The 13,091-nt window shown below is 42.9% G+C and overlaps 1 protein-coding gene across 4 annotated transcripts in view; it reads right to left on the bottom strand.

Annotated features, from left to right (window-relative positions):
• The window catches only part of Enox1 (ecto-NOX disulfide-thiol exchanger 1), a 560,595-nt gene that overhangs the window by 198,152 nt on the left and 349,352 nt on the right, over positions 1-13,091 (bottom strand). For 3 of the 4 annotated variants that reach the window (XM_036199546.1, XM_036199549.1, XM_036199547.1), the window contains 2 exons: positions 12,281-12,427; positions 11,177-11,314 (listed from right to left, as the gene is read on the bottom strand). In XM_036199546.1, the coding sequence (XP_036055439.1) occupies positions 11,177-11,314; positions 12,281-12,353 (211 nt within the window). In that variant the 5' untranslated portion in view covers positions 12,354-12,427. The remainder of the gene's footprint in view (positions 1-11,176; positions 11,315-12,280; positions 12,428-13,091) is intronic. The other variant, XM_036199548.1, reaches the window with a different exon arrangement.

Below are 13,091 nucleotides of genomic sequence, written 5' to 3'. Positions count from 1 at the left end.
TGATCTAGAACTCATTTATGTAGTTCAGGCTCTCCTCAAACTCACAGAGCTTGACTTGACTCCAGCTCTTGAGTACTGATCTTAAAGCTGTGCTCCACCATGCCTGGCAAGAGTGTTGTATTGTAGTTTTTGTTTTATTGCTTCTGATTCCAGAGAGCTAAAATTCATAATGGTGGGGGAGATATGCATACTGACAGGAACAGGAAGTTGACTATTACATTTCCATCAACACAGGAAGTAGAGAAAGCAAACAGGAAATATGTTCAGGCTATAACTCCTCCAAACCTCCCCTAAGTGATGTCCTCCTTTCAGTGAAGCTCTGTCTCCTAAAGGTTCACAACCTCCCCAAACAGGCCACCAACTGGTAACCTTGTGTTCAAATGCATGAACTCATGGGGACGATTCTCATGCGAACCACTGCAACATCAACTTTGTGTTCCGTAAACACAGCTCCTGTCATGCAACTTCCCATTTCTCTGGTTCCCAGTAAAATACGGTGTGCATTTTGGACCTCTGGAATATCATGGTGCAGAAGTAACTCTACTCATACACTGTCCTAATGTTCTCGAGAGAAAAGGGTAAATGCCTATGTCATGTGGGACAAAACTATCCCAAGGACATGAAATATGGTTCACAGATGACAAAATCTGAGGCAAGGGCCTACCTGTTTTCTGACCCAGGATGATGAGGACTCTTTCGATTAGAAAATGAGAACAAAAGAGAGCTCTAAGCACCATCTCTGAGAGCTCCACCACTATGTGCCAAGCTTCCTGCCTGCCCATAAGCATGCTGGGGTCAGAGAGGATCTTCATGAACATGTGAGACATTTGAGGTGGGAACTCTGCTGCCAGAGGTGCTATTTTCATATTAAATGTAAGACTGCAGGGTAGTTTATCCACAGAGTTCCCTGAGAATCCGTGAGCTGAGGAGACCGTGTGTGGCAGATTTTTCCAGAATGCATCTATTACCCTAGACCTCATCTTTCATGTCAAGCCTTGCAACCAAACAAACGGACAGAATCTAGCAGGTCATAGGAAATAAGAGAGAGGGATTTGCATCATACTGACATCAGCATGGACACACAAAGGACTTCCCTAATTTCACAGCAGAAAGTCCCCATGGTATGCGAGACCATCATGTGTTATGGTTGCCAAAGCTACTTCTCCATCTATCTGAGCCAATGGCCCATAGAGTAGACTGCTCACTGCAAGCTTCCTTCCCAAAGGTTCCTCAGACTTGTCATACCCAAAAGGAAAACAGCTGCTTGCCCTTGTCCTTCTTTTCTCCTTCCTTTCCCCACCATTGAATCAATTTCCAAGGCTAGACTCCTAGGATTCATGGTTATTTTTCCTTTTCCTTATATCTCATGTGGATATGGCTGACCATTCCTAATGTTTCTGTAATCATTAATAAATGTCTCTTGAGGCCTTTCACATAGTTAGATCTCCAATGCCAGGATTATGACTAGCATTATTTTATTATTGTCTCATTTGTGCAACTGTTACAGCCTTGTATTTAATGACCTGTTGCCAACATTCCACATTACCACAAGTGATCTGCAGTACTTAGAAAGTCCTTTGCAGAAATATGGTGGCCACCTCACCACTGCCATGCTTGCCACTCTGTAGTGGCACCCTATAGCATCCTTACCTATTAGAAACATCTCCACTTACCCTGTTGATTTGTATTTGCTTATTTACTATTCCTGTCTCTCAACTGACTCTGCTACATGGCAGTGAGGTCTGTGTCTTGTAATCCCAGCATTCAGCACAACATCTGGCTCGGTAAATCCCAGTTAAAGGGGTGATGCTTGAGGAGATGAAAGGATTTAGCAAATGCCTCTTCATATCTGGGCACATTAAAGAGGATAAAAGGTGTTCCTGGGAGGATTAAACAACCCAAGAAGGGAACTAGAAAAAAAATAGTCCAAGGAAGCACAGATGAATGAAAATGAATGAAAACCTCAGGTAAGAGAGGTGGATACTGAAGAAGACAGTGGGGAAACTATCCCATGCTAGCCCTCCCATGAGTCCGAGAGTTAACCTTTCAGAGTGGCAGGATCTGGCAAGGATAGGGAGCTAGAGATGGAAAGAGAAGACAGCAAGGAATGAACTCAGGGCAATGAAGAGTATTAACAGCTACTCACAGACTACAGAAGTCACTCCTGGTTTCAAGGTACTCCCTAGTGAGGGTGTAGCACTCTGATGGTGTGTGGTCCTCCTTGCAGCTAAAAGGGAGTATGATGCCATTTTCAGGTACAACAGAGGGCATGCTAAGGAACTTAGTGTGAAAGATTCATGTCGACCAACATCGATAACAGCTAAAGAAAGAGTGTTGACATTAAGAAAGGAGATGCCCCAAACGTGCAAAGAGGAGGATATAATCTCATGACCAGAAGACATCCACAAAGTCTCCTGCTCTCCATCTCTTCTTCCAGTTGATTTTCCAGTGTTAGAAAACAAACTAGGACAGATCCCCGTGGCAGCTCCACACTTGCTTCACGAGGACCCCCTTGCCCATGCATCACTCCACTCCAGCAGGGACTTCTACCTCTGTGGTGACTCCACCCTGCAGCCTGAAGCCCTCAAGTCATGTGAAACAGGCCCAGGCAGGGCCCCATCTCCACCCAGACTCTCCATTATGACCCTTACTCCACCACCTGAGAGTTCACATGGGAATTATCCCCAAACCGGGGGACAGAGCTTCTAGATACCACAGGCTATCAGACAAAAAGTCCAGTGCCAGGAATGGGTTATTTCTTTTGTAGTGTTTGGTCCCAAAGATCCCTCCCTAAAACATTACAGAGGATTGCCACTGTGTTTAGTTACCTTCTAGAATCTAATAGACTATTTTGCTAAAAACATCACATACTTGAGTTAGAGAACATGGAGAAACTTGACACTGACCTGGAAGCTCTGTCCTTAATGACTAGCTTCCATAGTGCTCTGAGGTGCCGTGAGCACTACTGGGAGAAGAGAGTGACTAGCTCACCTAGCTGTGAGAACTACAGTAATTACCAACCTAGAAAGACACAGTCACTGGTGCAATAGCGGCATGAACATTATGGGTATCGCTAACCCCTCATATTGGGTTTAAGGCCAGTTCCTCAAGATGGAAGGCATGCCTGTCAACATCAATGGGACTAAGAACCTGTGACCTAGGGAACAGTCTACTACTATAACTCTACTAACTGTACATAGCATTAAACTAACTTCTAATGATTTACCACTATACCCAAAGATGATTACATCTCTCAACCCTCATTAGAGAAGCTGCTTCTTGCAGTAGGTGATGATTAACTCAGAGATCCACAACTGCAAGGAATTAAAAAAAAAAAAAAAAAGCAAAACACAAAGAATAAGAGACTCTGGAGCACGTGGATCTAAATGGGATATCTGCATCACACTTCCTCCTTGCAAAACTCAGGGAGCACCATGGGAGAAGAGATGGGAAGAGCTAGAGGCAGAGGATACCACAGGAAATGGGACTTCCTGGGCATGACAGGCAGTTGCTCATAGGAAGTCACAGACGTCCTGACAATATGCGTAAGACCTGGGTGAGCTCAAGACAGATTAAAAGAAAAAAAAAAAAATCCCAGCATGGAGGAGAGAGGTAGTCAGGAATCCTACCTCTAGGTGAGAAGCTTCTGGAAACTGATGACTGCTGAGGCAGGGAGAGTCCATCTTTTTCAAGGATGTGGCCCCCGAGAGTCCACACATGCTTCAGTAGATAGCACTATACTAACACACAAACTGGCGGCACTAAGTGGACAGAATGGATTCTTTAAAAAGAATGCATGAAGTTGGAAGAGAATAGTGGGGGCCGGTGTGGGAAGTAAACTTTAATCAAAACATATTATAGCCAGGCAGTGGTGGCACACGCCTTTAATCCCAGCACTCGGGAGGCAGAGGCAGGCAGATCTCTGTGAGTTCGAGGCCAGCCTGGGCTACAGAGTGAATTCCAGGAAAGGCACAAAGCTACACAGAGAAACCCTGTCTTGGAAAAAAAAACAACCCAAAAACAAAAACAAAAAACAAATAAACAAACAAAAAACCCCACCAAAAACATATTATATGCATGTATGAAATTATTAAACAATGAAAACATCAGTTAAAGTTATTTTAAAAAGTCATGAAGTTAGGAAGGAGGACATGTGATAGGGGATACTGCAGAGAATAGGGAGGGGAATGTGAGGGGTGGATATGATCAACATCTGTTTTTTGAGGCACAGTTTTTCTATGTAACAGCCTTAGCTGTTCTAGAACTCTCCTTGTAGACCAGGCAGGCTTTGAACTCATAGAGATCCACCTACCTCTGGCTTCTGAGTCATCACGTACTGCTTCAAAGAAAAAATTTTACAAAATCAGAGAGAGAGAGAGAGAGAGAGAGAGAGAGAGAGAGACAGACAGACAGACATACACACACACACACACACACACACACACACACACACACACTGACTTGGACAATGGAGAAGTGAGTGCCTGGCTGCACAGATGGTCAGAGCTTAGGATCTGATAGCTAGATTCTGATCTGTGACACCAGAGGTGGGGGTCCCTTATACAGGACAATGTGTATCACAGAGAACCAAGAGCAGGTTTCAGGAAAGACCTGAGCAGAGAGAAGCTGTTAGGAAAGTTGGAATTAGATAGTGACACCATTCAGCTACAACACACACAAACACAATCTTAAACGAGGTCAGGTGAGCGATGACATACATGGCAAAAACATATGGATGCATTGGCTGACAGGAAATGCCCAGTGCAGATGGCTGCACTCTGGTGTCTCAGGAAATACTGGTTGCTATTTCCTAAAGGATGGGTTGAGTTTCAGAATCCTGCATACTAGCTTTCACACTGTGAAAACATTGTGCATCAACATAGCAAAGACTTGGAAAAACATCCACAAAGAAAGTAATTTACCTGTGTTTAACCCAGAGTTGGCCACAGTTGTCAGGCCACCTATATACTAACGCAACATTCACCCTACCTAATAACAAACGGGGGACACAGATCACAACAGAGCAATTTAGATAGCATGGCTCTAACAATGCACAAAACACCGAGAGCCAAACAAATGAACATCTACAATAAAAATCACAAACCCTCAAAACAATTATGGGGATAAAACAAACACGGAACAGTAAGTGGAGGAAAGCAGCATCCCCTTGTAGCAGAGGATGCAGGACAGATGCATAACAATAGAATGCTATATTTTGGACAAGAGAAAACAAGTCCACTGCAATGATCTCACACAGAACTTCACAGGAAGGTAAATGGACGTTTCTGAGAGCGGAAGCAGATGCGGGATGATAAATGGCATATTTATGGCAGCATATGATGCACATCAGAAAAGTAACACGGTGGTAATAAGTGATGCAATTTCTTGGGAAATCCTTTTGATAAAATCAAGGGATGTGAAAAATGTGTACTTTGCTTTGCTGATAATTTTAATCTCTCAATAAACTGAAGAAGCATCAAGGAACAAGATTTAGTGTCGGTTTAATTTTAACAAATACAGGAAGAGTACTTGGTCATTTAGAAACATCAGAAATGTTGGGAGAAAGCCAAGTTCTCATAAACTGAGCCTTTCTATAACCTTGTCAGAGTTACTGCAGGGAGGTTTTCTTGGAAAGGATGCTACACTAAAGAATCTCCAAGTCCCCTCTGAAACACCAAAGACGGTCTAGCAGTCTCTAGTCACACTGATGAACTCCAGAGGTGGCCACTCTGGACACCGAGCCTAGGGCACTCTGACTATGCTAAGAAGGGACAACTAGTTTATATGTAAAATGCAGTAAAAAGGGATGGCAGAGCTTCCCATAAACAACTACAGAACCATATGAATCCGCCAATTTGGTGCTAGAATAAAAAAAGATCACTAATATACAACAGATATTTTAAAAACCGAGAGACATTTATTGTGGTGATATTGTGTTCCCCAAAATATTGTGCACTCTAATAAACTTATCTGGGGTCAGAGAACAGAACAGCCATGATATTAAGCATAGAGGTTAGGTGGTGGTAGCACACACCTTTAATCCTAGCATTCCAGAGGCAGAAATCCGTCTGGATCTCCGTGAGTTCAAGGCCACACTGGAAACAGCCAGGCATGGTAACAACAGCCTTTAATGCCAGGAAGTGATGGCAGGAAGTAGAAAGCTATAAAAGGTGTGAAAACCAGGAACTAGCTGGTTAAGCTTTCAGGCTTTTGAGCAGCAGTTCAGCTGAGATTCATTCTAGATGAGGACTCAGAGGCTTTCAGTCTGAGGAAACAGGATCAGTTGAGGAATTGGCAAGGCGAGGAAGCTGTGGCTTGTTCTACTTCTCTGATCTTCCAGATTTACCCCAATACCTGGCTTCAGGTTTGTTTTTATTAATAAGACCTTCTAAGTTTCATGCTACAATTCATAGAAATCTGATTTCTCATAAAAGATAGAAGAATTAATGAGAAAGTACAAAACTGGAAATACATATATCCACCCCAAGAGTATACAAACTATTCTGCACTTAGAAATAGAATGAAGAATTCATAAAGGAATTAATATTAAGAAGAAAAACGAGGCTAGATAAATATTTTAGAAAGTATGAAGTCAGAGTGTTAAAATAGATTTTTTTAAAAGTAAGCAAACATAAACCAATTAAAAGTGATCCATGACCACAGTTGGTAAAATGAGCTCATAATGAGAATAACCTATTTATAATAGGGAAACATAAATAAAAAATAAAAGGCGAAAAAATCTAAACAGGGTGTGTTTGCCAGCTTTCTGCCACTGTGATAAAATGCCTGAGGAAAACCAATTGTAAAAGAGAAAGTTTGCTTATGGCTTTAAGGGTTTCAGTCCACAGCTGCTGGTCCCTGGAGAGCGGAAATCATGCCATGAATACAAATCAGAGCGAAGAGAGAGGAGTGGAAAGGCTTGGATTCAAACATCCTGTCTAAGGACATATCCCCAAGACCTAACTTCCTCCCACTAGGCCCCACCTTCCAAAGGCCCCATAACCTCCCAGTAAAGCCATTTGCTGGAGAACAGGCCTTCAATGCATAGACCTTTAGGGGGAATTTTCTTGCGGAATTTGGATCTTGAAAAATGCAAAGTGAAGTAATAGCCTGACATATATGCAAATGAAATTAATAAATTAAATACAACTAAGTATCAGAAATTAACTGCCTAGTATATAGTAAGATAACTCTAAAATATGTACAATACAGTAAGTAACTCTAAAATATGCTCTTCTTTGACCTACTGGTTCTACACATAAGAACCAACCAAGCAAAATTAATTTATTTGATGAGAAGTCCTGACTATGCTTTAAAATGCTCACAGTTATATTTTCTCCAAAAACAAAAAATTAAGGAAACAGGGATTCACAGGAGTGAACTGATACCTGGTACTCTGAACCTGGCCTGGTGAGGTCACAGGCCCTAATGGTGAAACTAATACTACTGTTTTGCTAGATGCTTATGATCACAAACTGCTTTATTTTTATTATTTGTATTATTTAAAGATATTACTGTTTTGCCTGCATGTATGTATGTGTATTGTGTGTATGCCTGGTGCTCACCAAGACCAGAAGAGGGAGCCAAATCCCCGGAACTGGAGTTAAGGATGCTTGTGGGCTATATTAAACCCAGGTCCTCTCAAAGAACAGCCAGTCCTCTTAACTGCTGAGCCTTCCTTCTAGTTCCCTTAAACTGCCTTCTAAATGATCATGTTTATATCTTTAAAGTAGTGCTGTTCTTGGTCTTTATCACAAAAGCTTTTATTGTTGTAGGGAGTGACACAGTTAATTAAAAAAAATTCATAGCTGTCTCAAATGCCAAGAATAAGTGACAGTGGAGTGATTGGCCCTACATGGGACATCTGTGTCTCCTCCTTAAAAGCCCAGGAAAAATGACAGGGACAGGGTTGACGGTCAAATCCTGAGCTTTCCATTCCTGAACCCACTGGAGCTGTGGTTATCTGCCGAAGACCTGTGCACAGGCTGGGCCTTCACCAGTTTATTCATGAGGCCCCACTCCTTCCCGAGGGTCTTGTGCAAGCTCATGCTGCTGGGGAAGGAAGAGTCATTCTCTCCAATGGTGCAGCCACTTGTAGACTGCTTGTATTCCTGTAACATAACCTGCCCCACACTCAGGCAGGAAACTCAAACTCAGTGGGCCACACAGGAAGAAACCAGAGTAGGAAGAGGCTTGTTGGGAAGGAAAAGGTTTCTGAGGAAGACAGAGGGGAATGAGGGCATAAAGGACCCAAATCCACCGTTACATGTATGGAACTGTCAAAATGTTTTAAAAAAGGAAAAAAAAAAACAGGATAAAAAGCCAACATTCAGCAAATACTTATTACATACAGATACACATTTTTCATAAGCTACCACATGTAAGTGTTATGACGGGTCTTAGCAGACATGATCACTCCACAGAAAAGGTTCATAATGCTCTAAAGAAACTCACTCAGAACAAAGGAGTAGAAATGGACGAAATACTTAGAGTATGGCTACTGACCTGATGGATGATTTACCTTTTTAACACGAAAACAGAATAGTTGAAGGTGATATGTTCACAAAATACATAAGAAAAGAATTTCATATTCACAATGACTGAAACATTTCATAGGAAAACAAAAAAAGGACAGAAGGAAAACACACAAAGACCAGCCAATCTCAACAGAATCAGACAGGATGATGGTACAATATCTGCAGTTAGCTGGTCCTGAGAACATCCCCAAGTGCAGTTTACCTCATCAGGTCACAGAAGTGAGGAAGAAAAGCCGGGAGACACCCTGAAAGGCTCAACACCAGTCTAGGCTGCCTGGCTAATATAGCAGATAGAGAATGCAATTCAGGGCAGATACGGTAAATCTTCTATAACGAGCAGGGCTGTAATTCTTTTCATGGTAGGTTGCTAGGAAAATCATAAATTGGTCATGGTTAAAATGTCAGAAGACTCAAAATCGTGAAGGAAAAAATAATGAATTATTGAGGTTTAGGCTTACACTAGAAGTCACACATTTTTCTGAGAGAAACGGGAGCTGAGATGAGCGTGGAGTCCTTTTTGCTGTATGAGTATTTCAATTAGGCAGCTGGGAAAACGTGAGTGGGGAAATACAAATCTCTACTCTCCTGTTATCTAAAAGGAAGTATCTGCCTGGACCCAATTCTGAAAGGGCCTGGATGAGCTCATTTGCAACTCATAGACAATGTCCTTTATGATGCATACCCACCCATGAAGCAGAATAGCTTCAACTACAGTAACTCTATAGCATTTTGAAAAGTGTGATTTCACCAGCAACATAGTCAAACTGGCCAGAAACTCATAGACAATGTCCTTTATGATGCATACCCACCCATACAGCAGAACAGCTTCCACTACAGTAGTAACTCTATAGCATTTTGAAAAGTGTGATTTCACCAGCAACATAGTCAAACTGGCCAGAAACTCATAATCCTCCTGCCTCAGCCTCCCTAGTGCAGGAATTATAGGTGCGGAGCTTCTCAACTGGCTACAATCCAGTCTCTTTCTTTCCTTTAGTTTTTCTTGTCTCACGGTTTCCTGTCACCGACCTCCTCTCATGCTCCTTCTTACTGTACTAAAAGGAAATCATGGGGATGGCGAAGTGGCTCCATGGTTAGAAACACTGGTTGCTCTTCCAGAGAACCTGGGTTCCATTCTTGGAGCTCCCACAGTAGCTCACAACTGTTTTTACTGTTTATGACCATTGTTCCAGGGAATCCAATGCCCTCTTCCGGACTCTATGAGCACCAGACATACATGTAGTACACATGCAGGCAAATCATATATATATGATTTAATATATATGATTTAATATATATATAATTTAATATATATATTAAATTTAGAAGTCTTTAAAGAGAAACTATATATATATATATATATATATATAATTTAACATAGATAATTTAGTGGGTTTTTTTGTTTATGAACATTGTTGACTAAAGAATAAAGGGAGGGAAGCAAGGCTACATGGATGAAGGAAGGGAGAGAGGAACGGATAGAGGGATGAAGGAAAGAAGGAAGGACAGTTGGAACTTAGCATTGTGGGCAGAATTAAACATTCCAAAGAGAACCGATTCCAGTTGAGTGCACACCATCCACCATCTCTGGACTTGATGGTCAAAGACAATTCGATAATTATTATGCTGTTGAAACACATACTTCAGTATAGTACCTTGTGGTCATCCCACCAATGCATACCCCAAGAGGATGGGGAGGAGCCCATTCGTTCACTGTTCAGGCCTCTGTACCCAGTAGAGCCTTAGAATTTGTTGAGTGACTGGGTAGACATGCAAGTCCCACCATCTCTGCAGACAAAGCTCACCTCCCATCTGATAACCCCTCCCTTCAGAGCCCCAGGGACTGACCAGCAAACTGCCATATTGCATCCTTACGACCTACCACTGAACACCCAGTCCTGCACATCAGCTTTCTAGTTCTATCATGACTCAATTTTTTCTATTTCAATTGAGACATGCTTTTTGCTGATACTTACAGATATATAAATATATAAAGCCTGTCGTACAAAGCACATATAAAACCCTCAAGAAACACATACTGAATTAAGCAGTAAAACCTTTAAATGACCTTTGACTTGATGGCATTTCTAAATATGCTGCCTGTTGACTGCTCTGAATTACTATTTGAGACTGTAGCAGGGCAGCAAAGTCTGAGCGTGGTGTCGTTGTGCTGAGTTGCCACATCTGTCACTTCAGTGCTGGCAAAGCGACCCTCAACAGCCATTTTCTACTTCCACGTTTGCAACAGGGGAACAGGAGCGAAAGCAGCAACCGAGCACGTGTCTCCCGAGCTACCACAGAGGAGACGGCGGTCACATGGAGCCATGCGCAAGAGTAAGTTTCGCAAAGGGGAAAGAAGCTATCAGCCACCCCATCCACCACTCTGAGAGCGCGACTGTCCTGAAAGGCTGTGGAGAAAAGGTGCGGTGTGTTATCAGCCGCGGGTCGGGTGCAGGCTGCTGTGGCTGCCCAGAGCAAAGTGCACATGGAAGCAATCTCTAGCACCAACAGCCACACACGCCTCAGTCAAAAATCCAAAACCGTGTTCGACACCGGCACGGAGTGAGATTACCGCAGAACACCTGTCACCGAGAGCATCTGGCAGTGCCGCAAAGCATCTTTGAAACTAGGAGAAAGCTTACCAGACACGAGCTGCTGGCCAGGCAAGCCCACGGGAACCATGCCCAAGTTGTTCATAGCTGTGGCCCAGGCTGCAGGGTCGGTGACGGACATGTCGAGCTGGGTGGTGTCTAGGGCTATACTCCCCAAACCATCAGCTGCTGCAGGAGAAACAAACTTAGCTTAGTGGTGACAGGCAAGCTCTGTCTGCCCTTTACAGGAAATCATGTTTCTAAAGATACGAGGCTTCATTTAGCACATCGCCAAGACGTTAGAAAAAGCACTGTGGTCTATACTACACCACTAATCTCTCCAGATGTAAAAGTATCAGGGTGGGAGCGTAAAAAGGGAGGCATAAGGAAGTGCATTCATGGAACTTTCTAGAAGGAAACTTGATGACATGGAATCCGTATTGTTTGCAGCATGCCATGAAAGAGGACCTCTGGGAAAGAAATGGAGAATCACTTTCCTCTTCCCTGTGAGGCAACACTTGCTAAGAGACAAGGTCTAGAAGAAAGGGGTGGGATGTCAACTGCCTAGCAGAGCGAGACAGATAAATGTGTCTGTTTCTGAGCATTATGCTGGTCCAGGCATCCCTCCTGATTAGCCATCCGACAAGAAACACTTGCCAAGGACTAGAACAGGTCTTCGTTAGGTTGGTAAGGCAATCACCGAAGCATACTTCCTCTAAGGGAATGCACGTGTCTATCTAAAATGACTTTTTTTTTTTAGAATATTCCTTTTTCATTATTTTACTTTTTTAAAAATTATAATAACATAGTTTCCCCCTCCCCTTTCCGCCCTCCAAACCCCTCCCATAACCCCTTCCTTGCTGTCTTTCAAATTCATGGCCGCTTTTTAGAGTATCCCTTATAAATACTGGCTAATAAACCAGTAAATAAAATTAGAAAACAGAAATTAAATTTAAAAAAAAAAACTGGAAAACTGTGTTAAATTTTGATTTAGCACTTTTTTTTTTTTTGTTCTTTCTTTTCTTGAGTTTCATAGCCTCCCCCTGTCCCCAGGCTCTGGCCCCCGATTCAGCACTGATTTTCATGGTTGAGCAAGCTTTCCGGTAAAAATGTAAATGATCTCTTTTGTGTCTCCCACTAGCCACCAACCTTTACCTGCTGCCATCATCTGAGGGAGCTCCTGAGGACACTGGGTGATGCTCTCGAATGCAGCAGCTGCATCTACCATTGAGTTACAAGCACCATGGGGCGCCCGGGTGCTTTGACAGCTGAGTGGAGGGTCCCCTCGGACAGCATTGGACTCTGAGGAAGAGGAGAGGACTGTGGTGAGGAAGGGGCATTCACAGCAAAGAGTAACGGACCGCTGTCTATTTAAACAGAACAGAACACAAAGAACCGCTTCTAGCGTTGGGGACATCACTCAGGTGCTTACTGCTGACCTGCAGCGTTGTGGCACAGTTCTCTGCTTAGGAGATTGTTTGGGTCACCTTATCACCTCCCCTGGCCCAGGACCTGCGTCTGAGTGTGTCAGGGTTTAGTCTCCGGCTTCAGCCTCTGAGCCTTATCAGCACTGGCACAGCCTCTTCCACACACTGCACACCAATGGCCAGGGCAGACTCGGGCGAACATGATTTCTTTTCAAGTTAAAAAAGAAATTAATTGATGTTGTTATTTTGGAAGACGGTCATCTGTGAAATGTATTCAAGGAGGACAAAAAGCAGAGAGGAAGAATCGAAAAAGCAAGGACCTTTCTCTTTCTGTAAGGCTGGCAAAGGAGCTAACAGTCATCAGAAAAGGCAAGAGGAAAGAATGGCATGGCCTGGCCTGGGGAGAAATCTACAAGGCTGCAGGGGCAGAGGCAAAATGTTTGTTTTTCAGTTTTATAAAATGATGAATTTAACCGGCCCAAGTTTGGTCCAAATTTTTTCCTCAGAATTACATGGCATATAGTGTGTATATGTATGTG

The sequence above is a fragment of the Onychomys torridus genome, chromosome 9, assembly GCF_903995425.1.
Source record: "Onychomys torridus chromosome 9, mOncTor1.1, whole genome shotgun sequence".
Lineage (NCBI taxonomy): Eukaryota > Metazoa > Chordata > Mammalia > Rodentia > Cricetidae > Onychomys > Onychomys torridus.
This window is presented reverse-complemented; position numbering and strand designations above follow the sequence as displayed.